The following is a 27,653-nucleotide window of genomic DNA, read 5'->3' as shown; positions in this document are numbered from 1 at the left end:
TTTTTTTTTTTTTTGAGACAGAGTCTCACTGTGTTGTCCAGGCTGGAGTGCAGTGGAGTGATCATAGCTCACTGCAGCCTCCCAGTTCCTGAGTTCAAGTGATCCTCCTGCCTCAGCCTTCTGAGTAGCTGGGACTACAAGTGTGCACCATCATGCCCATTTTTGTACTTTTGGTAGAGACAGGGTCTCACCATGTTGTCCAGCTTGGTCTCCAAACTCCTGGGCTCAAGCCATCCTCCCATTTCAGCCTCCCAGAGTGCTGGGATTACAAGACCACCGCACCCAGCCACGAACACATTCTCAAAGCTCATCCAAGCAAACTCTGAGCCTCCCCTCTTTGTCCTTATCCTAGGACAGCCCCCAAAGTCCCAGGGTTCAGACATGACCCCTGACCTGGCTGCCCAGCTAGGTTCTGGGGCAGGGCCAGTGGGGCAGCCTGTATACCTTGGCTCTTCCAGGAACTGTTGAAAGGTAAAGAGGGCCGGGCACGGTGGCTCACGCCTGTAATCCCAGTACTTTGGGAGGCCAAGGTGGGTGGATCACCTGAGGTCAAGAGTTCAAGACCAGCCTGGCCAACATGGTGAAACCCTATCTCTACTAAAAATACAACAATTAGCTGGGCGTGGTGGCAGCTGCCTGTAATCACAGCTACTCGGGAGGCTGAGGCAGGAGAACTGCTTGAACCCGGGAGGTGGAGGTTGCAGTGAGCCGAGATCGTTACGCTGCACTCCAGCCTAGGCAACAGAGAGACCCTGTCTCAAAAAAAAAAAAAAAAAGGTCAAGGGGAGATTTAGATTCAAGTGGCCTGCCCTCTCCCTCTTCCCTATGGCTTTTGGGGCCATATCAATGTTTTCTCCTGGCTGTGGCCTTGGTGGATACCATTTCCCCCTTAAGCAGCCCACCAGACTGACCCCTTAGAGCTTCATAGCCTCCTGTGGTATGCCATCCTATGGGCCTCCTAAGCCTTTTTGCTGGATTGGGTCCCTCCCCTCCTTTCCTGGCCCAAGGCCTGGGTCCAGGGACGGCTGAGCCTGATGCAGCCCCCACCCCACCCTAAATCACCAGCACGTGGTTCTCTGGCTACTTCCTGAGGGGTACACAAAAATCCTCATACCTGTTGGATCTCATTGGGTTTCAAGGACCTACTGTCCAGGAAGTATGGCCTCCAGGGTCTCCTGAGCCTAAATGCAGGCAGTGATAGGGAAAGAGGCGTGGACTTACTAGGGCTACAAGTGGAAACCTGGATCTTGAGTGCACACACACAGCCACCCTCTGGCAGCATCCACCACGCCTCTCCTCCCCTCCCCAGATCCTGACCACTGCAGCTGGAAGGGAAGTTAACATCAGTGCGTGCCTGGCCCTGCCCCCCCGTCCTCCTCGCAGGCCCTGAGCAGAGCTGCCCATAGCCCAGGATGCCACATTGTTTCTGGGGGCCACCTGGAAAAGCGAGAGGAACAGGAGAGGGTTTACCTCCCATCTGCCCCGTGAGACTCCCAGAGACTTCACGCCTCCCAGAAACTTCAAGGCCTGGCATTCAACTGGGGCCTGGGGCAGGTTCCCAGATGGTTTTTTTGTTGTTGTTGTTGTTGTTTGTTTGTTTGTTATTTGAGATGGAGTCTCGCTCTGTTGCCCAGGCTGGAGTGCAGTGGTGTGATCTCAACTCACTGCAACCTCCACCTCCCAAGTTGAGGCGATCCTCCTGCCTCAGCCTCCTGAGTAGCTGGGATTACAGGCACACGCCACCACTCCCAGCTAATATTTTGTCTTTTTTTTCAGTAGAGATGGGGTTTCATCATGTTGGCCATGCTTGTTTCAAACTCCTGACCTCAGATGATCCTTCTGCCTCAGCCTCCCAAAGTGCTGAGATTACAGGTGTAAGCCACTGCACTGGGACCCCCCTTTTTTTTTCTTTTTTCTTTTTTTTGAGACAGAGTCTCCCTCTGTTACCCAGGTTGGAGGATAGTGGCACATTCTCGGCTCACTGCAACCTCTGCCTTCCAAGTTCAAGTGATTCTCCCACCTCAGCCTCCTGAGCAGCTGGAATTACAGGCGCCCACCACCACACCTGACTAATTTTTGTATTTTTAGTAGAGACGGGGTTTCCCCATGTTGGCCAGGCTGGTTTTGAACTCCTGAACTCAAGTGATACGCCCACCTCATCCTCACAAAGTGCTGGGATTACAGGCGTGAGCCACCACGCTCAGTTCCAGATGTCTTAAGGATCTGATTGGACCCCCAGGCAAGTATCTGCAGCCCAGGGGGCCAGTGTTCACCACAGGGCAGGCACCCTGGGAAGGCTTAAGCAGACCCAGCTCACCTAGTACCTGTTTCTCTCAACCTGTTAGGAAATCTGAACAGGTATGCAGCAACCACCTCTGGACAAAGCCTTGTCAAAGTATAATTTTCAAATATGTCAAAAAGATGACTCATATATAGCATGAACACGTATCAAAGATCTATTACGCACCAAATCAGAGAAAGAGTGGGAACTCTGATTCATGGATCATTTTGAGAAGCTGGGTACATGTATTTCATGTATTTGTAAGCATTTCTTTGTTTTGTTTTGTTTTTGAGACAGGGTCTCATTCTGCCACCCAGACTGGAGTGCGGTGGTGCAATCATAGCTCAGTGCAGCCTCTTTCTCCTAGGCTCAAGCAATCCTGTTGCTTCAGCCTCCCAAGTAAATGGAACTACAGGCACACACTACTATGCCCAGCTGATTTTTTTAATTTTTAGTAGAGACAAGATTTTGCTATATTGCCCAGGCTAGTTTCAAACTCCTGGGCTCAAGCAATCCTCCCTCCTCAGCCTCCCTAAGTGCTGGGACTACAGATGTGAGCCACTGGTGCCTGGCCCGTAAGCATTTTAAGAGAAGAATGCTAGAATAAGATTGTAATGTTAGATTCAAAACTGGTTAATAAAGTTTTCTTTTCTTTTTGAGACAGAGTCTCGCTCTGTCGCCCAGGCTGGAGTGCAGTGGTGCAATCTTGGCTCACTGCAACCTCCACCTCCCGGGTTCAAGCGATTCTCCTGCCTCAGCCTCCCAAGTAGCTGGGATTACAGGCATGCACGCCCAGCTAATTTTTATATTTTTAGTAGAGACGGGGTTTCACCATGTTGAAGACCAGCCTGGGCAACATAGGAAGACCCCCCATGTCTCCCCTAAAAAAAAAAAAAAATTGCTGGGTGTGATGGCACATGCCTGCAGTCCTAACTACTCGGGAGGCTGAGGTAGGAGGATCTCTGGAGCCCAGGAGTTGGAGGCTGCATGATGGCGCCACTGCACTCCAGCCTGGGCGACAGAGGGAGACACCGTCTCTAAATAATAATAATAATAATATATAAAAAGATAAACGTAACCCTCCGGGCTCCCCTCTCACTTCTGTATACACCTGCCTCCTTCTGCATCCGTCACCCAATTGTTCCTCCCAGCTAACAAGCCGGTGGCACCCCCAAGGCAGGGGTCCTGCAGCAGTCGGTGTAGGCAGCCTGCGCAGAAGGCTTATCATAGATCTGCCTCTGGCCACGAGATCTTCTGCTCCCACTACGGTTACCAGCCGCAGCTGTCCACTACCCCTTAGCTGTATTCTCTCTATTCAGGGACTTACTGCTGCGCACTCTAAAGGGGTGCAAGTTTCTAAAGAGAGATCAAGGGATATGGGGAGAGGAGAAAGGTACAGCTTGGGGTTCCCGCTCAGCCAGGACTAGGACGTCTCTGTGGGGGCAGAACAGCCCTCCTAACGCTCTGAGCAAGCGCCGAAGAGCGCCCACGGGGGAAAGCCACGCCGAGGGGAGGCGGTGGTGTGTGTGTGTGAGTGAGTGGGTGGGGCCTCCCGACTGACGCATGCGCAGAGGCACGGGCCTCCCTCAAGCTTTTCTCGCGCCTGCGCAAGATCCTCCAGCCCGACAGGGGGCGATAAGCCGATCCTTACGCGGATTTGCCTCGCTGGAGTAATCCGGAAGAGGCCTCTTACTAGGGCTCTGGAGGAGGCGGCGGCGGATACTTGGGGTCTGGACGCGACGGTGGCGGGAGCATGAACGCCCCTCCAGCCTTCGAGTCGTTCTTGCTCTTCGAGGGCGAGAAGAAGTAAGTGACGCTGGCTGCGGTGGGCCGAGGTGCGCGGGCTTGCGACTGTCGCATTCTAGGGTGTCTCCTGCCCATCTCTTGCCCCGGGAGGTAAACAGGTTTTGCTTGATCGTCCGCTCGGCCTGTTTTAAGGCTGCGAGGCAGTGACGAGTGTGTACATTTTGCAGATGAGGAGACTGAGGCTCGGAGGAACAAGTTCCCCCGGACACGCAGGAAGTGGCGGGGTTGTATTCGAACCTAGAGTGTCTGGTTCTCCATAGCTCTTTTCCTCTGGGATCTGGCAGCCTCCTCTCTTGTCTCTCGCCCGCCACTGCCATCCTCCATCCCCCATCCCCTCCGATCTGTCAGCGGCCTGTGTAAAAGCCGCAGTGGCTCCTCGCTGCCTGCGGGTTGAAGGAGTCCAGGGGAGAGAGCTTGGGCTCAGCCCCTGCGTCCCCCACTTAGCTACTCTGTATCTGTGACTTGATCTGTTGGAGGCCGTTTCCTCATGTGGAAAATGAGTTTATTACTGTACTTAAACATGGGATTCAGGCCGGGTGCGGTGGCTCACGCCTGTAATCCCAGCACTTTGGGAGCCCGATGCGGGCGGATCACCTGAGGTCGGGAGTTCATGACCAGCCTGACCAATATGGAGAAACTTCTACTCTACTAGAAATACAAAATTAGCCGGGCGTGGTGGCGCGTGGCTGTAATCCCAGCTACTCGGGAGGCTGAGGCAGGAGAATCACTTGAACGTGGGAAGCGGAGGTTGAGGTGAGCGGAGATCATACCATTGCACTCCAGCCTGGGCAACAAGAGTGAAACTCCATTTCAAAAAACAAACAAAAAAGGGGATCTGGCCGGGTGCGCTGGCTCACACTTTTAATCCCAGCACTTTGGGAGGCTCAGGTGGGAGGATTGCTTGAGCACAGGAGTTTCAGGCTGCAGCGAGCTGTGATAGCATCACTGCACTGCAACCTGGGCGACAGAGCGCAATCCTGTCTCAAAATAAAAATAATTGGATGAGGTAATTTGTGTAAAGCTCTTGGTCCAAAGCTCAGCACCTGGAAGACCTCATAACCATTGGCTCTTACTGTTCCCAGGTTGGTGTGCGGAGGTCTTGGTCTGGCCCTTGTCAGCCACTTCAGCCTCCTTTAGAGCAGACTCTCAACTGGGGACCATTTGGCCCCACAAGGGACATTTGGCAATAACTGGGAACATTATTGGTTGTCAAAGGGGTTATGACTAGAATCTACTGGATAGAGGTCAGGGATGCTGCTGATGTCCTACAATGTCCACAAGACAGCACCCCACAGGAAAGAATTATGCACCCTAAAATGTGTGTGGTATCAACGTGGAGAAACCACCTTGGAAAAAAGGAACAGGCCAGGCATGATGACGTGCATCTGTGGTCTCAGCTACTCAGGAGGCTAAGACGGGAGGATCACTTTAGCCGAGGAGTTGGAGGCTGCAGTGAGCTAGGATCACACCACTGCACTCCAGCCTGGGCAGCAGGAGGGATCAGTTGAGGCGAGGAGTTCAAGACCAGCCAGGACAACAAAGCAAAACCCCATCTCTACAAAATAAAAATAAATAAATAAATAAAAAGAGGAGGAATTCAGAAAAGGTCAAGGTTCCATAGACCTGGGGTAGCAGGAAGTAGGGGACCGGGTTGGCGAAGTCTTTATGGGATGAAGAGATTGAGAAAGGTCTTTGGGAGGAGGCAGAGCTTGTTTTCCTATATATATATAGGACAGAGTCTCACTGTTGTCCAGGCTGGAGTACAGTGGCACGATCTCAGCTCACTGCAAGCTCTGCCTCCTGGGCTCATGCCATTCTCCTGCCTCAACCTCCGGAGTAGCTGGGATTACAGGCACCAGCCACCACTCCTGGCTAATTTTTTGTATTTTTAGTAGAGATGGGGTTTCACCGTGTTAGCCAGGATGGTCTTGATCTCCTGACCTCGTGATCCGCCCGTCTCAGCCTCCCAAAGTGCTGAGATTACAGGCGTGAGCCACCACGCCCAGCCTTTTTTTTATATTTTTGATACAGAGTCCCTCTGTTGCCCAGGCTGGAGTGCAGTGCCGTGATCTCGGTTCACTGCAACTCCACCTCCCAGGTTCAAGTTATTTTCCTGCCTCAGTCTTCCCAAGTAGCCAGGACTACAGGCATGGACCACCACACTCAGCTAATTTTTTTTTTTTTTTTTTTTTTTGTATTTTTAGTACAGACAGGGTTTCGCCATGTTGGGCAGGCTGGTCTTGAACTTCTGACCTCAGGTCATCTGTCCACCTCAGCCTCCCAAAGTGTTGGGATTACAGGCATGAGCCACCGCACCTGGCCGGGAGGAGGCAGGATTTAGACTCAGGGTGGGAGGAGGGGAGCCCCTGCCCCTCATCTGTGGCCTCTGTGTCTTCCTAGGATCACCATTAACAAGGACACCAAGGTACCCAATGCCTGTTTATTCACCATCAACAAAGAAGACCACACACTGGGAAACATCATTAAATCGTAAGTTTCCCATCACAGGCTCTCATGGGCTGTGTTTAATGGGCCCCTCTGGGCAAAGCACAAGTTCCAAGATCTTTCTCAGTCTCTCTGAGCTACAGGAGGTCCTTCTGGGGGCTTGCTGTGGGCATTTTATAATCTTGGTACCTTTTTATCAAAATGACCTCCATGTCTTCACATAAGCCACGCTCCGCTCCTGTAGTGGCTTATTCTGCAGATGAACATGTGCATTTACATTCACTTTTTTTTTTTTTCCCTGAGACGGAGTTTTTGCTCTTGTCGCCCAGGCTGGAGTGCAATGGTGCAATCTTGGCTCACTGCAACCTCTGCCTCCCAGGTTCAAGTGATTCTTCTGCCTCAGCCTCTCCAGTAGCTGGGATGACAGATGCCCCCCACCATGCCTGGCTAATTTTTGTATTTTTAGTAGAGATGGGGCTTCACCATGTTGGCCAAGCTGGTCTTGAACTCCTGACCTTAGGTGATCCCCCTGCCGGCTTCCCAAAGTGCTGGGATTACAGATGTGAGCTGCTGCACCCGGCCTTACATTCACTGTTAAGTGCACATTCTGTAAATGAACGAGCAGCAGGTTCCAGCACAGTAGGCCTGTGTGTTGTTCATGCTAAGGGGTATTGAAAAGCAGTCAAGATTAGCTCCCTTCATGCCACCTGTCTGTGACCTCGGTGCCACTTGGGACTCTTAAGATGTATGTGGCAGAGACTAGAACTTCTGTGTAACAAGAGAAAGAAGTAGGAGAGTTCTGTGGCTCTCCAGTGCCCCGATGGGCGCCCTGCATTGGTTGGTGGATGTTCGTTTACACCAGTGAGGTCCTAGCCAGGTGGTTGGTCAGGGATGTGACGGCCACTCTGGCCCAGGGACTTGTCATTTTACTGTAGACTTGGCTCTTCCCTCTGGTGCCACCAGGGAAGCTAGGCCTTTCCCTGTCTGTGAGTGGGGTCTGCCCAGTCTCCTGGTGTGGTCGGGCACAGAGATGGAGGACTCTTGCCCGGAGCCCAGCCAGTGGGGCACCCAAACTCTCCTGGGGCCTGCTGCTCCCCTGCTCTTGAGCCCAGTGTTGCCACCTATGCATGGGTCCCCCTCGTGGTGCTCACACCACTCTGAGCTGCTCTAGAGGAGACCCCAGCGTGCCCAGGGCACAGTACGCGACGCAGCCCCATGGCACAGGGCCCAGTGTGCGTGGCCAACCGCCAGCAGCTGTGCTGCTCGGAGGACAGAGTTGCATTTCCATTCCACTCACTGCTCAGAGCCTGGGCCCTCCTCTCCTTGCTGCCTTTATTTGCTGTGTGGATGCTCTTTTTGGGCATTTTGGGTCTGAGTCACTGAACACTGGCTGGACATTCGCTGCCTGGGAGATCTCTCTGCCAGCACCGCGGTTCCCTGTGGGAAGAGGTTGCTGGAATCCGTTTCCAGCTTGGGTCCTTCAGCCTCATGGATGTGGGGGGTGTGGGGGACCGTGTGTGTGTCCTTCAGCATCATGGATGCAGGGTGTTGTGTGTGTGTGTGTGGCGCGGGTAGGGTGTTCCCACATGAGGTATCTTCCTAAAAGCGTTACTTTCCTTGAAGACTTTTGGGGAAAAAATTGGGGGGGGGGGCCGGCGGAGATTTTTGGCTAGAAAGTCTGTTCTGCTCTGAGCTGGCTGCTACCCAGCTTGGGCCTGAGCCCCGAGGGCATGAGGCTAAACCTTCACACTGTCTGTCCCTGGACTGCAGACAACTCCTAAAGGACCCGCAGGTGCTATTTGCTGGCTACAAAGTTCCCCACCCCTTGGAGCACAAGATCATCATCCGAGTGCAGACCACGCCGGACTACAGCCCCCAGGAAGCCTTCACCAACGCCATCACCGACCTCATCAGCGAGTTGTCCCTGCTGGAGGAGCGCTTCCGGGTGAGGGCGGGGCCTGGAGGGGCGGGCGGCGTGGGCTGGACACCGGCCCATGTGCCCATGCCTGGGACAGCCCTGGCCTGTTTCTTCGGAGGTCCTGGGGGAGAGGCAGTGGTAATGGAAGGGCAGGGACTTCCACCACAGGCTCCAGGACGTGTGGACTGAGAGGTTGTGGAGTCCAGGCCTGCAGCTTGCCTGCCCCATGGGACTTCCGTAGCGCGGCAGGGTCCCCTCGTGTGCTGTGAGCCGGATCGGGGTGGGGAGCTGCTGTCCTTTGGGGGTGCTCTTCTACGTCCCTTGTCTGTGGTTGGCAAGGCCTGGTCCTTCCAGGCCTGTCTGGGAGGCAGCTCATCCCAGGGTGGCCCATGCCTGTTCCCAGCAGGGCGCCTGGGAGTCTATAACAGTTTAGAGGGGAAAGAGCCACAGCTTGGGGGATTTCAGTGTCTTGAGTCATCGCTCCCCAGGAAGCCTGTGGCCCCTGACTCCCGCCTGGGCTGCCATAGAGAACGGCTGGACTGGGCCAGCTGGGAGGGCTCTTCGGTTGCTCCACTGTCCTGGGGAGTGTGACCCATGGCTGCCCTCCAGGAAGGGCCTGGCCAGGGGATGCTGGGCTTGTTTCCCCAGCGTCCTTGCCCCAGCCGTTCCAACCCAGTCTCCGCCTTCTTCCTCTCTCCCAGGTGGCCATTAAAGACAAGCAGGAAGGAATTGAGTAGGGGCCAGAGGGGGCTCTGCTCAGCCTGTGAGCCCAGTTCCTACCTGCGCCTGACTCTTTGCTCCAGGCACTACGCCGAGGAGAGCGGCCAGTCCCAGCCATGGCCCACCTTGTGACCACCCCTCACCCTGACACCGACATATCCTGTACATAGATTAGGTTTTATATTCCTAATAAAGGATGGTGGAAGAGACTTGGATGTGGACTTGAGCAGCGGTGACTTCATAAGCAAGTGGATTGTCAGGCTTGATGCAGGCAGATGACCTGTTTCAGGGGCCTCCGGTTGGCAGGGATGAATTCATTCTGGACCAAAGCTCCGGAGGCCAGGGTCTGCTGGGGAGGCAGTGCTGAGCCGGAGGGAAGTGTGCAAACCCATGAGCTCCCATGAGTCTCTGCTCTAGAAGCCTCAGCTACTGGGCCTGCCTGTCAATCAAAGCAGGAACACTTTTTCCTGCATAACTCGAAACACCTTTCCACAGGCTTCTTGTCCACAGTAGAGAGTTTAATAAAAATATTCACTGAAAGACCCCCCACCCCATCGGCCCAAAACTGAATAAGTTAGCTGTGTCCCTGGTCCTTTGCGATGGCGTGAGGCTACAGCCTCCCCCAGATGGCTACGATGTTGGAGTCCGTCAGGGCGGTGAGGTAGGTGAAGGAAGCATTGGCCACCACCGTGTTCACCATGGTCTTGGTCACCGCCTGGCCAAGGGCCCAGGGCTGGGGCCACTTCAGGATCTGGTGGGGGGAGAGAGGAGGGCTGGGCTGGGCTCCTGCTGACCAAAGGCAGGGTCCCTGATGCCTTGCCAGCCCAAGCCTGGGCAGGATGAGCCGGGCAGTACCTGCGTGGGGGCCTGCGGGGCTGCCGGCAGCAGGGGTGGCTGCTTCAGGATGTTGCTGACATCGTAGAGCCACACGTTGCCCTCCTCATCCCCACAGAGCACGATCCCCTTATCTGTCAGGACAGAGGTGGAGCCTGAGTCAGGGCAGAGCTCCCGGAGGCCCTGAGGGGATGGGGTGGGCAGGCAGGCAGGCAGGCTCACCAGGGCAGGCGCTGAGCGAGAAGTAGGCCAACTCGGTGGGTGACCACTGCAGCCGTGCCAGGACCACCACTGCCACTGTGGACTGGCTGCCCCGGCCCCCCCACGTCTGCCTCCAGCTCCACAGGCAGATGGTACCCAGGCCGCTCCCCTTGGAGGCTGTGGGGGAGAAGGGAGAGCTGTGCAGGGTGGCCCCTCCCAGATACCTCCTCCTACTAGAGATCATCAGAAGCCCAGCCTGGGGACAAGTGGCCCATCTGTGTGCCCAGAGGCCAGGCTGTCCCGCGAGCTGGGCTCACTTACCCACGACGTCCTCATTCACAAATGCCAGCCCATCCACTCTCCGTCCAGATGCCTCGGAGCCCTCAGAGAAGACGAATTCCACTTCACACACCCTGTGGGGCAGCAGGAGATGCTGGTTGTCCATTCCTTGCAGATAGAGAGCTGCCCGCTCACCCGGGGAATCTGCAGGGCACCTGCTGGGGACCCTGCCCTGTGGGAAGGCTACACAGAAGATGCCACCAAAGAGATACATGCTTGGCCCCAGGAAGGTTCAGTTTGCCCTGGAAGGGGGAGCCAGCACCTGAGTGTCCCAAGTCACAGTAGTGACCCAGAGGCATGAGGGGGTGGCTCTTCCAGGACAGGACTAGGCCAGGTGGTCTGAACAGGCTCTGAAGTGAGCCGAGTGTGAGATGAGCAGGGGCCCTCCTGGGAGCCAAGTAGGGCAGGTGTTTCCAGGCCATGGCCCAGGGGGCTGTTGGGGGCATCTGCTCTGACTCTAAAGACGGAAATGGCTGCTGAATGTTTCAGAGCTGAGAGCGTGTGGGAGTGTCTGCTTGGAGAAGTGTCCGGGCAGCTACCTGACTCGGAGACTGGCCTGGAGCCAGGAGGGTGGCCCAGCAGCTAACCATGGGCCAGGCCTGAGCCAGTTGGGCAGAGGGCATGAGAAGAAGTGTCTTAGACATGGGGACCAGGCACATGGGCAGGGAGGGAGGAGGCAGCCCAGGGGCTGCTGGTGAGAAAGATAAGCCCATAACTACCGCCGCTGCCACCAAGGCCCCTGCTGCTCCGTTCAGCACAGCAGCTGCTGTATCCAAGCTCCTCCTGGCCACTTTGTTGTAGGTAGGCTAAAAATGCAAATCTTGGCCCAGGGCAGTGGCTCACGCCTGTAATCCCAGCACTTTGGGAGGCTGAGGCGGGTGGATCACCTGAGGTCAGGAGCTCGAGACCAGCCTGGCCAACATGGCGAAACCCCGTCTCTATTAAAAAGACAAAAATTGGCCAGGTGCAATGGCTCACGTCTGCAATCCTGGCACTTTGGGAGGCTGAGGCAGGTGGATCACCTGAGGTGGGTGGATCACCTGAGGTCAGGAGTTCAAGACCAGCCTGGCCAATGTGGCGAAACCCCATCTCTATTAAAATACAAAAATTAGCCGGGCATGTTGGCTCACGCCTGTAATCCCAGCTACTCAGGTGGCTGAGGCAGAAGAATTGCTTGAACCCGGGCGGGTGGAGGTTGCAGTGACCCGAGATTGTGTCATTGCACTCCAGCCTGGGCAACAAGAGCAAAACTCCGTCTCAAAAAAAAAAAAAAAAATCGTCAGGCCTGGTAGCGGGCACCTGTAATCCCAGCTACTTGGGAGGCTGAGGCAGGAGGATCACTTGGACCCTGGCAGCAGAGGTTGCAGTGAGCCGAGATCGAGCCACTGTACTCCAGCCTGGGTGACAAGAGGGAGACTCCATCTCAACTAAAAAGTAAATAAAAAATAGAAATGCAAAGCTTATTGTGGCTGACAAAGCCTAGCGTGCCCTGCCCAGGCACCCTTGCCACCTCGCTCTGGGCTGAATCCACCCAGCTGTGGCCACGTGGCCAAGCAGACCAGCTAGCTCCCCTGCCACTGACCTTTGCATATACCGTTCCCTCCATGCGAGCACCTTCCCGCCCTCTGTCTGCTGACTCCCTCGCCGGGCTCCCAGGGAAGAGAGTGTGAGCCCCAGAAAATCCATCTGCTGCTGGTCACCTCACCAGAGTCCCCTGAGGCCCCCACGCTAGTGTCCCCCTGCCCGTTACTCTTTCCCTCTCCTTCGTAGCTGGCATCACACTGTGGGATTTTGACAGGCCACCTTTGCTTAGCGTCTGTCTTCCCCAGTAGGTTGGGGGCCCCAAGAGGACAGGGACCCCTTGCCAAGCCCTGTCTCAGAGGTTTTCTAGGCGGGACAGATGAGCCACAAAGCCTCAACGTGGCATTTCCAAAGCCTGCCTCCCTGCCCAGACACAGCCTCCCCTGCCCTCCACTAGCCATTGGCCCCGCTTTACAGATGAAGGCATTGCGGTAGCACAGAGGACCGTCACGCTGCTGCTGAGTGGCAGGAGTGACTGGATCACGGGTATAGCATGGTGCGGAAGCCCCAGGTGAAGGGGAGGTCATCATGGCCCAGTCCCACAGCGGAACCCAGGGTGAGGGCAGGGTCAGAGTCCTTTCCTCCCAAGCCTGGCAGGAAGGTGGGACAGGCCAGCTCCGTGAAGAGGCCCCTGAAAACAACACTTATGGTTGCCGGGTGTGCCCAGGCTGTTCTGAGCCCATCTGGGCCAACAGTCACCCTGTGCAGAGACCTGGCTTCCAAGGCGCTCCCTGCCCAGCCTCACCTCCTCTTCTGGGGCTGGTCCAGCCGTACATCCCAGCAGCAGCAGCCACCCTCACAGCCAGCCAGCAGGCGGGCATCCGGGCAGGAGGCGACAGGGCAGAGGCGCAGAGGGATGGAGGTGGTGTCCAGTGTGAGCAGCTGGCTGCCGGTGGGTGAGAGGGAGCAGAACGTCAGCCCTGGACCAAGATGTCCCTGCCCCAGCAGCTGGCCACTCCCCAGCCTCGCCCGAAGCGTCACCTGGCCTGGAATTCGTAGTCCTGGTTGGGCACCCCAATGTCCCAGAGGATGATCCGCTTGTCATAGGAGGCCGCTGAGGAGGGAGTGGGGCAGGGGAGAGGTAGCCCTGAGGTGGCCTTACTCCCTCCTGCTGGCTGCATACCAGGCTGAGCCCGCGGTCATCGAGGCAGGGAGGGAGGGCCGAGGCTGGGAGACAGAGCACTCCTGGGCCCGCAATCCCTGTCTCCTCGCTGTAACCTGATGTGGTGGCTCCAGCAGCCACCTCCTGTGGCTCATCCATCTCCCTTGCCGGGGGGCACCACACCCGGGGGCAGGAGCATCCCCCCAGGTCACTGACAGGGGACAGAGTGGCCCAAGCTGTTGGAAAACTCCAAGGCCACAGAGCAGGCTGTGGATAAAGCCAGGGTTGAAGTGCCATGGCTTCCTGCCACAGCTAGAGTGGGAGCAGTGCAGCCTGGGGCCCAGCAGGCGCCTGAGCTCCCAGCCATCCCAGGGAAGAGAGCACGGAGGCCACTGGGGCAGCAGGACAGGGGTGCTTGGGGGTCCCAGGGGTGAAGGGGAGGGGCTTACTGAAGAGGTGGGTCTCATGGGCGGGGCTGAAGCACAGGGTGGCGATGGCCTTCTTGTGGGCCCGAATGACCCCGCAGCAGAAGCCGGCACGCACGTGCAGTAGCCGGACCAGGCCCCGCAGGCCTGCAGCTGCCAGCACACTCCAGCGCTTCTTGTGGCCGGCCTGTGTGACCACCATCAGGGCAGTCCAGGCCACAGAAAAGAACTCCTGGGCGGGGGTTAGAGGAAACAGTCACTGGGGCAGAGCTACTGGTGTGAACACACGGGCAGGTCCGGGCCTGGGGGAGGGAGCCCCAGCATGAAAGAAAAAGGCCACTGGGCAGGGGGCCAAGCCTGCACCCATCCCCATGCTGCTATTCAGGAGTCAGTCGGGCACCCCTGCCCTGCACTCACCTCGCCGGGTGCCTTGTACTTGTGGAGCACGATGCCTGTCTGGCAGTCAATCACGCACACGGCCTCCCCGCCGCACGTGGCCACGGTCTGGGATGTGGCCCCTGAGTGCCCGGTTTTGAGAGGTCAGATAAGCGGAGACATTTCCCATCCAAGTCCTCCCTGCAGCCTCCTCCTCCCAGACTTGATGATTCCTTTTAAGCTCTGTCTCCTGATCCCCCACCCATCCAGGCAGCCCCATTTCCAGCAGCCCTCGCCCTGCCTGCCCGCCACCATGTACCCTCCTCCCAGGCGGGCTCGAAGGCACAGGCCCACAGCTGGGTCTCGAGGTCCTGAGGGCTGTTGTTCTTGCTGTGGCACTGCAGGAAGTGCAGGGGCTCCAGCTTCAGGGCAGGCTGTGTGGGAAGAGGAAGGTCACGGCTGCCCAGCCCCAACTCATCTGCCACCTGCTCCTTGCCACCTCAGCTCACCTGGCTGCCATCGGAGCCTGCCACAGGGCCGCCCTCTACCTGGGCCGACGGGGAGGCACACGCCCGCTTGCTGGGAGAGAGGTTGAGTGGGACATCGTCTGGCCGTTTCAAGGTCGCCAGTCTGGCCTGTGGAGGGGGCCTTGTGACCATGGGCCCATCTGCCAGGGGCTTCCTTCCTGCCCATCACAGGCTGGACCCCACCTCACTGTGGGTGTAGGAGGCCCAGGCTGGCCCGAGGTCGTCTAGGGAGTGAGTCGGGGCCTGGGGTGCTTCCTGGGCCCATGCCCAGGTCACCTTGGTCTCCTGCAGCTTCTCTAGGCAGGAGGGGCTGGGCTGACCTCAGAGCCCTAGGAGCTGCACTCACCCTGGGCTTGTGGGCAGCTCCAGCTTCTGGGGGCTTCTCTGGGCTGTCATCCTTGTGCACCTGGGTCCTACTGGAGGCTACCAGCTCCTCAGAGATCATCCGCACCTGGGTGGGGCCAGGCCATCAGGAAGCTGGGCACAGTCCCAGGCGCCCCCAGCCCTGCCAATGCAGAGTCAGGGGGAGCCTGTGCTTCCAGAGTTGGGGAAGGGCCTCTCCAGTCAACAGGGCTGCCCACCCTGACTCCCACAGCCCCTCAGGCCTTCACACCCAGGGACCTCCAGGCAACTAGGGATACGAAAGCCAGTGATTCCCTGCACATCGGGACAGGGACGTACCCGCCACTGGGTGAACTCGCTGAGGGACTCAGGCCCGTAGCGGACATCCCTGACAGCCGACTTCACAAAGTCTGCCTGGGCCTTCTCAGCCTCCTCTTCAGGGCCCAGTGTGGCCATGAACTTCTCCCAGTGAGCTGTGACCTGGTGCAAGACGGAGCAGATCCAGGCCCGGCCCACCCCAGCTCCTCTGGACCCAGCCCTCCATCCTGCCACCTGCTGGAAGCCTCCTGGAATCACAGCCTCATAAACCACACAAACAGACACACACACACACCCCACCCCCACCCCATCCTGAAACAGCCCAGGCGCCTGTAGTCCCAGCCACTGGGAGGCTGAGGAAGAAGCATCGCTTGAGCCCAGGAGTTGGAGCCTGGGGAACATAGCAAGATCCCATCTCTACAAAAATTTTAAAATGATCCAGACATGCGCCTAAAGCCCCAGCTATTGAGGAGGCTAAGGCGGAAAGATTGCTTGAGCCCAGGAGTTGGAGGCTGCAGTGAGCTATGATCACACCACTTCACTTCAACATGGGCAGCAGAGTGAGACCCTGTCTCTAAAAAAGAAGGAACCCAGAAAGAGCTACTTATAAGAGTCAGGCCGGGCGCGGTGACTCACACCTGTAATTCCAGCACTTGGGAGGCCAAGGCAGGCAGATCACCTAAGGTCAGGAGTTTGAGACCAGCCTGGCCAACATGGTGAAACCCTGTCTCTACTAAAAATACAAAAAATTAGCTGGGGCCGGGAGCGGTGGCTCAAGCCTGTAATCCCAGCACTTTGGGAGGCCGAGACGGGTGGCTTACGAGGTAAGGAGACCGATACCATCCTGGCTATCCCCGTGAATCCCCGTCTCTTCTAAAAAATACCAAAAAACTAGACGGGCGATGGTGGGCCGGGCGCCTTACGTCCCAGCTACTCGGGAGCCCTTGAGGCAGATAGAATGGCGTAACCCGGGAGGCGGAGCTTGCAGTGAGCTGAGATCCGTTCCACTGCACTCCAGCCTGGGCCACAGGAGGGAGACTCCGTCGATCAAAAAAAAAAAATAAAAAAAAAAAAAACAAAAAAATTAGCTGGGCGTGGTGGCAGGTGCTTGTAATCCTAGTTACTTGGGAGGCTGAGGCAGGAAAATCACTTGAACCTGGGAGGCAGAGGTTGCAGTGAACCAAGATCGCACCACTGCACTCCAGTCTGGGTGATGGGAGTCAGACTCCATCTCCAAAAAAAAAAGCACATGAGGCTAGAGGCTGTTAGGGCAAAGAGCCCCTATCAGTCACCCTCCTCACATCCTCCTGATGTCCAATTCCATCACTCTCCTGATGCCCCCTATAGCTCCCAAGCACACAATAATCCTCTCATCCCCTTACCCTGCTGGTCAGCTCCCGATTCAGGTTCTCCACCTGAGAGTAAGTTGAGGATGCATCCTTGCCATTGACCTTACGGAGTGTGGGCAGGAGAAAGGAGACTTTCAGGTTGTCATTGACCTGGGGAAGAGGGAGTGAACGGCAGTGGCTCAGGAGATGCTGAGCCTGAGCCCAACAGAGTCCTGGCCCCCAGTATGAGGCTGGTGGGAGGCCCCTACTTACCGTCAGGAAAGGGTTGCCCTCCAGGCTGAGTTCCTCGAGCTTGGGGAACTGACACAAGGCAGTGACATCCCCCAGCTGGTTGTTGGCGCAGCGGAGGACACGCAGATGGGACAGGCCCAGGTTGTCCGGCAGCGTCTCCAGCTGGTTGTTAGATAGGTCCAGCTCCTGCAGCTGCGTCAGGCGGCACAGGAGCTTGGGGTCCAAGTGCTCGGAGAGCAGCTCCAACCCTGACAGGCTGGAGTTGGGGGCAGAAGGCTTAGGGGGCGGGCAGGCTTTGCACCCCACACCAATCTGCCCCAGCTACCTCAGAAGGCTTTTTCACCTGACATTTCTCGCACAAGTGCAACCGCCCCGCCCACCTCCCCGTTACTTTATTTTTAGAGACGGGGTGTCACTCAGTTGCCTAGGCGCGATCATAGCTCACTGCTGCCTCCAACTCCTGGGCTGAGGGATCCTCCCGCCTCAGCCTCTCGAGTAGATTGGACTAGAAGCGCGCGCCACTACTCCCGACTCCCCACCACTTAAAAAAAAAAAAACTGCAACTACTTTAGGACTGGGGGGCATCCTAGCCCCCTGTAGGATGCTCTTCCAGATCCTTCGGGCACTCCCCTGTGCTTCCCAGGCCCTCTAATGGTAGCAGCAGGCTGTGCCCCTAACTCTCCGAGCTCCCTTCAGGGGATGAGGCCCCTCGGGGCTAGCGGCGAGCGGGTAGGGCCACGATCTCCCAACAAGAAGACATTTGGAGCGACTCTGCCGAAGCCAGAGGGCGATAACGGGGACAGGCAGGCCTTTGGGGAGGGTCCCCGCTCTTCCCCCCGACCGCCCGGCTCCGCGGACACAGCATCGCCCCCTGCCCGGCTCTTACTCCAGGCTCCGGATCTTCCCCAGCCGGTCGCTCTTGGGGCGCCCGCGCTGCATCAGCAGCCGCGCCGAGAGGCGGCCCATGGCGAGGAGGTGCGGCCCGCGCCGACCCAGTCGGCGGCTCCGGCGTCTGGCGTCGCCCTGCGTCTCCTGGAGCCCGGTACTGGCGTCCGCGGTAACGGAGCTCAGGAGGTGGCGCCGCGCGAGCCCGTGGGCGTTAACGACCGGAAGGAAGCGGAACCTAGGCCTCGTGCCCCCGCCCCGCGCGGACTACAACTCCCAGCGGCCCCCAAGGCTGCGCCTGCGCACTGGCCACCCGGACGGCACGATGGCGGCTGCCGCCGCCGAGACCCCCGAGGTCCTTCGGGAATGTGGTTGCAAGGGCATCCGGACCTGTCTGATCTGCGAGCGGCAGCGCGGCGGCGACCCGCCCTGGGAACTGCCCCCAGCGGTAAGGGATGGGATAGGGGCCGCGCCCACAGACGTCGCTCTGCATCTGGGGAAACTGAGGCCCAGCTTGGCCATGATACGGGCGGTGATCAAAGCATGTGAGGGACCCTTGCGGTAGGCGCGATGCGGGGTGAGGAGATGAGGGCTTTAAGGAGCGGGCTTGGGAGTGGGGAAGGGGGGCGCGATGCAGGGTGAGGAGATGAGGGCTTTAAGGAGCGGGCTTGGGAGTGGGGAAGGGGCTGGAACGTGGGTGGGTGCGATCACAGGTAACCTCGGGGACTCTGCGGGGATCTGCCTGCAAACCTCGACGTAGCCTCTCGGGTCTGGCGCTGCGAGCTTCACGGGCTCGCGAGGAGATGACACGGAAAGGGTCGATCGAGGGTGCTGAATACCAGTCCAGCGGTGCCTGAAGGCCGTGGACTGCAATGGGCAAGGAGACAGTGAATTCCAGTTAACTAATGAAGAGGAACTCAAGCATCGCTGCAACCCAGGAGTTGGAGGCTGCAGTGAGCTATGATTGAGCCACCTCACTTCAGCCTGGGCGACAGAGCGGGACCCTGTCTCACACAAAGAAAATAAATAAAGAAAAGAACTCACCGCCTTTGGGCTGGCATGGAAGGATCATGGAAGGATTGTGGTTGGTTGCAAGGGCATTCCAACCCAGAAAACTGCGTGGGGTAGGAAGGTGGAGTGGTGATGGCTCAGGTGAGAGAGATGAGGCCGGAGAGGTTGGTGGGGGCGGCGTGGGGGGCGGGTGGTGTCTGACCACAGATGGTTCCCCGCGCATCAGCTGAGCAGGCTGGACTTGTCCCAAAGGCCATGGAGAACTCTTGAAGGGTTTTAAAGGAGTGAAGTCAAATGCGAATTTTAGAAAGATCCTGGGAAGGGAAGGGGCAGATATGAAGTTGTGGAGGCTGGGAAGCCAGTGAAGAAACTGCCCCATCGTCCATGGTAGAAGTGCCCAAGGTCCTGTGGAAACCAAATGGCATGCCTCATGAATTAAACATAGAATTACCCATGATCCGCAGTCCTGCTTCTGGGTATATATCCAAAGGAACTAACAGCAGGATCTGGAAGAGATATTTGCATACCAATGTTCATAGCAGCATTATTCACGACAGCCCAAAGATGGAAGCAAACCAAGTATCTATCAAGAAATGAGTTGGGCTGGGCGCCGCGGCTGTTGCCTGTTATCCCAGCACTTTGGGAGGCTGAGGTGGGCAGATCACCTGAGGTCAGGAGTTTGAGACCTGCCTGGCTAACATGGTGAAACCCTGCCTCTACTAAAATTACAAAAACTTGCCGGGTTTAGTGAGGCACATCTGTAATCCCAGCTACACGGGAGGCTGAGGCAGGAGAATCGCTTGAACCCGGGAGACAGAGGTTGCAGTGAGCCGAGATCGCATCACTGCACTCCAGCTCGGGTGACAGGGCAAGACTCCTCAAAAAAAAAAAAAAAAAAAAAAAAAAAACAGATGAATTGATCCAGAAAACGTGGTGTATACACACAGTGGAATACTATTCCGCCTTAAAAAGGAAGGACAGGCCAGGCACAGTGGCTCACGCCTATAATTCCTATAATTCCAGCACTTTGGGAGACCAAGGCAGGTGGATCACCTGAGCCCGGGAATTTGAGACCAGCATGGGCAACATGGTGAAACCCCACCTCTACACAGAATTAGCCATGCATGGTGATACGCACCTGTGGTCCCAGCTACCCAGAAGGCTGAGATGGGAGGGTTGCTTGAGTCTGGGAGGTCAAGGCTGCAGTGAGCTATGATCACGCCCCTGCTGCACTACAGCTTAGGCAACATAGCGAGACCCTGTCTCAAAAAAAAAAGGACATTTTGACATATGTTACAGCATGGATGAACCTTGAGGACATGAGGCTAAGTTAAGGAAGCAGTCACAGAAGACAAATACTGTAGGATTCCTGTTGTGTGAGCTATGTAGGGTAGTCACAGGGACAGAAAGTAGAAGGGTTGCTGCCAGGGGCTCAGGAAGGGGAGATGGGGAGCTGTTGTTTAATGGGGAAAAAGTTTCAGTTTTGCAAGATGAAAAAGTTCTGAATGGTGGTGACGGCTGTGCAACAATATGAATGAACTTAAGAGTTTTAATTTGTGAAAGGGGCCAGGTGCGGTGGCTCATGCCTAGAATCCCAGCCCTTTGGGAGGCTGAGGCAGGAGGATCGCCTGAGTCCAGGAGTTTGAGACCAGCTTGGACAACATAGCAAGACCTTGCCTCTACAAAAAATTTAAAAATTAGCTAGGTGTGGTGGCGTGTGCTTGTAGTCCCAGTTACGTGGGAGGCTGAGGTGGGAGGATTGCCTGAGCCCATGAAGGCAAGGCTGCAGCGAGCTGTGAGCGCCACTACACTCCAGCCTGAGTGGCAGAGTAAGACCCTGCCTCAAACAAAAAGAAAAGAAAAGAAAAAAAATTGTGGAAAGTCTGACCCGCGCCAGTGGCCATGTGGAGGTAACACCTTCCCAACATGATGGCTATGGAACAAGGAGAATGAGGTGTCCAGGATCTCAGAGCACTGGGGCAGTTCCTCACTGACTTTCCAGCCTGTACCCCTTCATAGCTGCCCCTCCCCGTCTCCAGATCTTTCTAAAATTCACATTTGACCTCGTCACTCCTTTAAAACCCTTCAAGAGCGCTCCATGGCCTTTGGGACAAGTCCAGCCTGCTCAGCCGACACACAGGGGACTCCCAATTTTAATGTTTCCTGTGGGAGGGCCCCAGGAGCAGGAGGAGATAGTGCCAATCTCAGGAGGTGTCTGAGCTGGAAGTAAAGCATTAGAAGGGGCTGAGGTCCCCGGAGGGAAGAACAGAGAAAGACAGCGGCCCACAGTGAGTGGCAGCCCAGGGTGTGAGGAGCCTGGAGATGGGAGAGGAAGAGGAGACAGGCCACAGAGCCCAGGGCTGAGGTCTGGTGGCTTCCGAGGTCCTCACTGGGTGACTCTGGCCAGAACCTCCGCGTGTCTATACCTCCTGCCCATGATAGTTATGGTACCTTCCTCTTTGGGCTGTCCTAGGGATGAAACTAGATAATCCATGTAAAATGTTTAGTCCCATGGATGCAAATATATCATTGGCGAAACTCTTTTTTAAAAATTTATTATTGGCCGGGCTCGGTGGTTCAGGCCTCTAATTGCAGCACTTTGGGAGGCTGAGGCGGGAGGATCACAAGGTCAGGAGTTCAAGACCATCCTGGTCAACATGGTGAAACCCCATCTCTACTAAAATACAAGAAAAAATTAGCTGGGCGTGGTGGCACGTGCGTGTAGTTCCAGCTACTCGGGAGGCTCAGGCAGGAGAATTGCTTGAACCCAGGAGGCGGAGGTTGCAGTGAGCCAAGATCGTGCCACTGCACTCTAGTCTTGGTGACAGAGCGAGACTCCATCTCAAAAAAGCAAACAAAAAAATGTATTATTATTATTTTCAAGATGGGGTTGCCCAGGCTGGTGTCCGCTAGCGTGATCTCGGCTCACTACAACCTCCATCTTCCGGCTCAAGTGATGCTCCTGCCTCAGCCTCCCGAGTAGCTGGAACTATAGGAGCGCCACCACACCCAGCTACTTTTTTTGTATTTCAGTAGAGACAGGGCTTTGTCATGTTGGCCAGGCTGATCTCGAACTCCTGTACTCAAGTAATCCATTCGCATCAGCCTCCAAAAGAACTGATATTATAGGTGTGAGCTACCACACCTGGCCAGAACTTATTATTATTATTTCTTTATTGAGATGTGATCTGTCTGTGTTGCTGAGGCGAGTCTCAAAACTCCTGGGCTCAAGTGATTCTCCCACCTTGGCCTCCCAAAAGGCTAGGATTACAGGTGTGAGCCACCACGTCTGGCCATTAACTATTTTTAATGAAGACAGGTGGACAGGAAGGGGTAGCCAAAGCCAAGGGAGAGATTTAAGAAGTAGTCACTGGCAGCAGACTTGGGGTCAGGGTCAAGGATGGCTGCACAGAAGGCAGAAAAGAGACAGTTGAGAGAGGTGGAGGCCCCGGGAGAGTTGGGGGATGGGAGGCTGCAGGTACAGGAATGGAGGTGACAGGAGAGGAGGAGGAGGAGCCGTGGCTCAGGAGGAGACAAGGCCAGGAGTGGTTTCTAGACTTTTTTTTTTTTTTTGAGACAGGCTGTGTCACCCAGGCTGGGGTGCACTGGTGCAACCTCAACTCACTGCAATCTCCACCTCCTGGATTCAAGGGTTTCTGCTGCCTCAGCCTCCCGAGTAGCTGGGATTACAGGCACGCATCATGACACCCAGCTAACTTTTGTATTTTTAGTAGAGATGGGGTTTCACCATGTTGGCCAGGCTGATCTCGAACTCCTGACCCCAGGTGATCTGTCCACCTTGGCCTCCCAAAGTGCTGGGATTACAGGTGTGAGCCACCACACCCGTCTTGGTTTCCAGACTTTCTTTAGCATGGGGGAGCCCTGAGAGTACCGCCAGGCCTCAGGGATGGTGGCAGAGCAGAGAGGGACATGGGGTGGGAGTTGAGTGACAGCCCAGGGTATGAGGATTGAGGGGTGATGCTGGGTCTGGAAAATGCCCTGAGGACAAGAGTGAAGAGGAGGGAGGCTGGGGCACTGAGGAGCTCAGCTGAATGCTCAGCTCTGTAGGGAAGGAGGCTGTCCTCCTGGGTGACCCTCAGGCTGGTGATAGGCACCGGCAGCCCCTGGGATACCAGGGTGGCGTCAGCAAAGACCTGAAGAGATGAGGGTCCACAGATTCAAGATAGTCAGGCAGTTTGGGTCCTCCTGGAAGCAGCCGAGGAGACAGGAGTGCAGGAGGTGCTGTCCAGCCTCGGGCTGGTTCCCTAACTTTGCTGAGCCTCCTTTGTAAAATGGAGAAGGAAAAACGCATTGTACAAACCCTTCTCTTTTACAGGGGAGGAAAGTGAGAAAGGAAACCGATCAAATTCATGTTAACTCCAGAGGGCTGCAGGCCGTCCCCCGGTCAGCCTGGGGCAGAGGCTCTGCCTGCACCTCCCCCTAGACTCCAGCTGCCTTCCACGGTGGCCTGAGAGGAGAAATGAGCCATCAGAGGGTCTCCTGAGGGCACACAAGTGCCAGGGGCTGCCATGGCTCCAGGACGCGTCTTTCCTTTTTTTTTTTTTTTGAGACAGGGTCTTGCTTTGTTGTCCAGGCCGGAGTGCAGTAGCACAACCATGGCTCGCTGCAGCCTCAACCTCTTGGGCTCAAATGATCCTCCCGCTCAACCTCCTGAGTAGCTCTGCCACACCTGGCTAACTTTTATTTAAACTTTTTTTTTTTTTTTTGAGTCTCACTCTGTCGCCCAGGCTGGAGTGCAGTGGTGCCATCTTGGCTCTCTGCAACCTCTGCCTTCCAGGTTTAAGCAATTCTCCAGCCTCAGCCTCCTGAGTAGCTGGGATTACAGGCACCTGCCACCACGCCTGGCTAATTTTTGTATTTTTACTAGAGATGGGGTTTCACCATGTTGGCCAGGCTAGTCTTGAACTCCTGACCTCAGGTGATCCACCCACCTCAGCCTCCCAAAGTACTGGGATTACAGGCGTGAGCCACTGTGTCTGGCCTATTTTAACTTTTCGTAGGGATGGGGTCTCGCTCTGTTGCCCAGCCTGTGGACCTGTGTTTCTTTTGCAGAAAACATACCGTTTCATTTACTGCTCCGACACCGGCTGGGCCGTGGGTGCAGAGGAATCTGACTTTGAGGGCTGGGCCTTCCCATTCCCAGGAGTGATGCTGATCGAGGACTTTGTGACCCGGGAGGAAGAAGCCGAGTTGGTGCGGCTCATGGACCGTGACCCCTGGAAGCTCTCCCAGTCTGGACGGAGGAAGCAGGTAGGCCGGCCCGGAGCCCATGGGGAGGGCTGGGCTGCGCTGAGGGGGCAGCCCTACTGCTGGGGACCCTCCCCTTCCTCTGCAGCCATACCCCACAAACCTCCAGGGTTAGTAGTGGGCGACTTCCCCAGATCCTGGGGCTGTGGGCTGCCAGGCTTGCTGCAGGTCGTGTGTCCGATGGGCAGAGGTGCACCCGGGTACCCCTCTCCCCATGATATGTGCTGCTGGGCTCTCTGCCCCTCTCTGCAGCTGGCTTGGTGGTGGTGCGGGCACCCCATTCTCCCAAGCTGCAGGTGCCCCCACCTCCCATTGTCACCATCAGTGTCCTGTCTCCTCACACGCTTCCCCTTCCCCGGGCCCGCTGTTCCCTCCAACTCACCCCTTCCCTACCTGTGTCCAAACTCTACTGGAGGCTGGAGTGACCCCGCCTCCTCACGTCCCCTCACTCCCTCACCCCCGTTCCTCCCTCCCCAGCCTCCATGTATGGCCACTAGGACAGTCAACATCCCTGGGTGCCCCCTCAGCCTTCATTGTAGCTTTTTTTTTTTTTGAGACAGAGTCTCGCTCTGCCACCCAGGCTGGAGTACAGTAGCATGACCTGAGCTCATTGCAACCTCTGCCTCCCAGGTTCAAGCCATTCTTCTGGCTCAGCCTCCCAAGTAGCTGGGACTACAGGTGCCCACCACCACGCCTGGCTAATTCTTGTATTGTTAGTGGAGACGGTGTTTCACCATGTTGACCAGGCTGGTCTCGAACTCCTGACCTCACGTGATCCGCCCGCCTTGGCCTCCCAAAGTGCTGGGATTACAGGCGTGAGTCACCGCGCCCGGCCCCATTCTTTTGTGACATCCTGTTGGATGTTTGTACATTTCATTTCTTCATTCATCTGTCAATGGACATTGGTGTTGTCACTTTTTGGCTGTTGTGAACATTTGTGTACAGGTTTTTCGTGGTTTTTTTTTGTTTTTTGTTTTTTGTTTTGAGACAGGGTCTCACTCTGTCGCCCAGACTGGAGTGCAGTGGTGCGATCTTGGCTCACCGCAGCCTTGACCTCCCAGGAGCTACTGATCCTCCTACCTCAGCCTCCTGAGTAGCTGAAACTAAGGCATATGCCACCAAGCCCAGCTAATTATGATTATTATTATTTTGAGACAGGGTGTCTCATTCTGTCTCCCAAGCTGGAGTACAGTGGCTCAGTCTCCACTCACCACAGCCTCAACCTCCTGAGCTCCAACAGTCCTCTCACCTCAGCCTCCTAAGTAGCTGGGACTAAGGCCTGTGGCACCACATCTGTCTAATTTTTGATTTTTTACTAGAGACAGAGTTTTGCTATGTTGCCCAGGTTGGTCTCGAACTCCTGGGCTCAAACAATCCACCTGCCTGGGCCTCCCAAAGTGTTGGGATGATAGGCGTGAGCCACCATACCCAGCCTAATTTTTAAATTTCTTATAGAGAGGAGATCTCACTTTGTTGCCCAGACTGGTTTTGAACTCCTGGCCTCAAGAGCTCCTTCCGCCTCAGCCTTCCAAAGCGCTGGGATTACAGGCATGCACCACCACACCCCGCCATTTGCTGTCACTTCTGTCTCCTTGAGTCTGCCTCCTCCTGCTTCACCTCCATGAAGCCAGGGGGCTTTTGCTTGCCTTGGTCACTGTGATTGAATTCTTCCGACCTAGTCTGTGGTAGACATCGTGGTAAAGTCAGACACCTCATGTTCCTTTTGTCTTCATCCGTCAGGACTATGGCCCCAAAGTCAACTTTCGGAAACAGAAGCTAAAGACTGAGGGCTTCTGCGGCCTCCCCAGCTTCAGCCGGGAGGTGGTGCGGAGGATGGGCCTCTACCCGGGGCTGGAGGGCTTCCGGCCCGTTGAGCAGTGCAACCTGGACTACTGCCCCGAGCGCGGCTCTGCCATTGACCCCCACCTGGACGACGCCTGGCTGTGGGGGGAGCGGCTGGTCAGCCTCAACCTCCTGTCCCCCACCGTGCTGTCCATGTGTCGGGAGGCACCGGGGAGCCTGCTCCTCTGCTCGGCTCCGTCGGCTGCCCCGGAGGCCTTGGTGGACAGCGTGATAGCACCCAGCCGGTCGGTGCTATGCCAGGAGGTGGAGGTGGCCATCCCCTTACCCGCCCGCTCCCTGCTGGTCCTCACAGGGGCCGCAAGGCACCAGTGGAAGCACGCCATCCACCGCAGACACATCGAGGCCCGCCGCGTCTGCGTCACTTTCCGGGAGCTGTCGGCGGAGTTTGGCCCCGGAGGGGGGCAGCAAGAGCTGGGCCAGGAACTGCTGCGAATTGCCCTCTCCTTCCAGGGAAGACCTGTGTGAGCCGCCTCCCTGGCTCCAGACTTGACTGATCCTGGGATTGAAACGGGGAGCACAGGCCAGGGCCTCCCGCAACTCACGGGGTTTCAAGAGAAGATGGGTGACATGCTGTGAGCAGTGTGAGCCGCGCCTGGGAGCGGGTTTTGATGGGAAGGCACCTCGGGGCAGCCCCCTTCCACCTGGACTGTGGCCACTCTTGTTTTGGTTATTTAATTTGTCACAGTCCTGGGGACATGGGATCATTTGAGCTTAAAAAATATTGGGGGCCGGGCACGGTGGCTCATGCCTGTAATCCTAACACTTTGGGAGGCTGAGGTGGGTGGATCGCTTGAGGTCAGGAGTTCGAGACCAGCCTGGCCAACATGGTGACAAACCCGTCTCTACAAAAAATACAAAAATTAGCCGGGTGTGGTGACTCGCACCTGTAGTCCCAGCTACTCGGGAGGCTAAGGTGGGAGAATCGCTTGAACTCGGGAGGTGGAGGTTGCAGTGAGCCAAGATTGCGCCACTGTACTCCAGCCTGGGCGATAGAGCAAGAGTGTTTCAAAAAAAAAAAAAAAAAGGAATATTTTAAATGATTTTCACCTTTATTATGCATCTATTTTCATGGGGTTTCCTGATATCTCACCGTCCAGTCCCTTCATTTGGGGAATGTGTTGGATTAGAGGACAGAGTTGGTTGAAGATTTGAAATTTAGACTAAAGAGCTGGTAATAGCTTCAGAGTCAGGCTCAGCCTGACTCCTGCTTGACACCCCCACGCCCCGGGGGATTGAGGATGTGAGGAGGGCAGGGAAATCTGAGAGCCTCCTCCCAACCCCATAATGCTGTTAACATGTAGGAAAAATTAGAGCTCCGGGCCAGGTGCAGTGGCTCACACCTGTAATCCAAGTACTCTGGGGGACTGAGGTGAGAGGATCGCCTCAGGCCAGCCTGGGCAACATAGTGAGACCCCATCTCTACAAAAAATACAAACATTCGCTGGGCGTCTGGGCGTGGTGACGCGCACCTGTAAGAGAGGCTGAGGCAGGAGGATGACTTTACCACGAGGTCAAGGCTGCAGTGAGCTCACAATCATACCACTGCACTTACTCGGCAACAGAGCAAGACCCTGTCCCTCAAATAAATAAAAGGAAAAAAAAAGCTCCTCACCTCCCACGACACCAGGAAGCTATTCCTTTGTGATGGGGCTGTGTGTGGGGTGCTGACCTGGATGGGGGAGCTGCTCTGCTGTCCCTGTGGCCGGGCGAGAGGCAGGCTATGGAGGCTGAGGGGGTGGCCTGGACCCATGTGGCCAGCCCTCTCTCCCACCACTATGAGACAAAATGTTCAGTTCCCCACCACCTACTGGGAACTAAATCCAGGGGAATAG

General features: G+C 56.3%; 4 protein-coding genes across 5 annotated transcripts; 2 read left to right on the top strand and 2 right to left on the bottom strand.

Annotated features, from left to right (window-relative positions):
• The first annotated feature begins 3,873 nt into the window (after positions 1-3,873).
• Positions 3,874-9,385, top strand: POLR2J (RNA polymerase II subunit J). Of its 2 annotated transcripts, XM_017857619.1 has the most exons (4): positions 3,874-4,087; positions 6,488-6,577; positions 8,303-8,477; positions 9,152-9,385. In XM_017857619.1, the coding sequence occupies exons 1-4, from the start codon at positions 4,035-4,037 to the stop codon at positions 9,185-9,187; spliced, it is 354 nt and encodes a 117-aa protein (XP_017713108.1). In that variant the 5' UTR covers positions 3,874-4,034; the 3' UTR covers positions 9,188-9,385. The 2 variants fall into 2 exon arrangements, with proteins under 2 accessions (XP_017713108.1, XP_017713107.1); XM_017857618.1 differs by lacking the exon at positions 9,152-9,385 and having other exon boundaries at positions 3,891-4,087; positions 8,303-9,144.
• Positions 9,386-9,667: 282 nt separating this feature from the next.
• LRWD1 (leucine rich repeats and WD repeat domain containing 1) lies at positions 9,668-17,958 on the bottom strand. The gene is made up of 15 exons (XM_017857615.1): positions 17,681-17,958; positions 16,816-17,050; positions 16,597-16,713; positions 15,236-15,376; positions 14,901-15,005; positions 14,537-14,662; positions 14,347-14,461; positions 14,070-14,170; positions 13,677-13,884; positions 13,107-13,179; positions 12,871-13,011; positions 10,527-10,618; positions 10,227-10,382; positions 10,026-10,138; positions 9,668-9,921 (listed from the first exon to the last, which is right to left on the bottom strand). The coding sequence occupies exons 1-15, from the start codon at positions 17,758-17,760 to the stop codon at positions 9,781-9,783; spliced, it is 1,944 nt and encodes a 647-aa protein (XP_017713104.1). The 5' UTR covers positions 17,761-17,958; the 3' UTR covers positions 9,668-9,780.
• On the top strand, positions 17,748-27,440 carry ALKBH4 (alkB homolog 4, lysine demethylase). Its single transcript, XM_017857616.1, has 3 exons — positions 17,748-18,127; positions 23,764-23,961; positions 25,699-27,440. Exons 1-3 carry the CDS (start codon positions 17,759-17,761, stop codon positions 26,284-26,286), a joined length of 1,155 nt encoding a protein of 384 aa, XP_017713105.1. The 5' UTR covers positions 17,748-17,758; the 3' UTR covers positions 26,287-27,440.
• Positions 18,134-19,318, bottom strand: LOC108518909 (pollen-specific leucine-rich repeat extensin-like protein 4). Its single transcript, XM_017857617.1, has 2 exons — positions 18,724-19,318; positions 18,134-18,546 (listed from the first exon to the last, which is right to left on the bottom strand). Exons 1-2 carry the CDS (start codon positions 19,067-19,069, stop codon positions 18,335-18,337), a joined length of 558 nt encoding a protein of 185 aa, XP_017713106.1. The 5' UTR covers positions 19,070-19,318; the 3' UTR covers positions 18,134-18,334.
• Positions 27,441-27,653: the final 213 nt, after the last annotated feature.

The sequence above is a fragment of the Rhinopithecus bieti genome, unplaced genomic scaffold (assembly GCF_001698545.2).
Source record: "Rhinopithecus bieti isolate Rb0 unplaced genomic scaffold, ASM169854v2 scaffold_42772, whole genome shotgun sequence".
NCBI lineage: Eukaryota > Metazoa > Chordata > Mammalia > Primates > Cercopithecidae > Rhinopithecus > Rhinopithecus bieti.
This window is presented reverse-complemented; position numbering and strand designations above follow the sequence as displayed.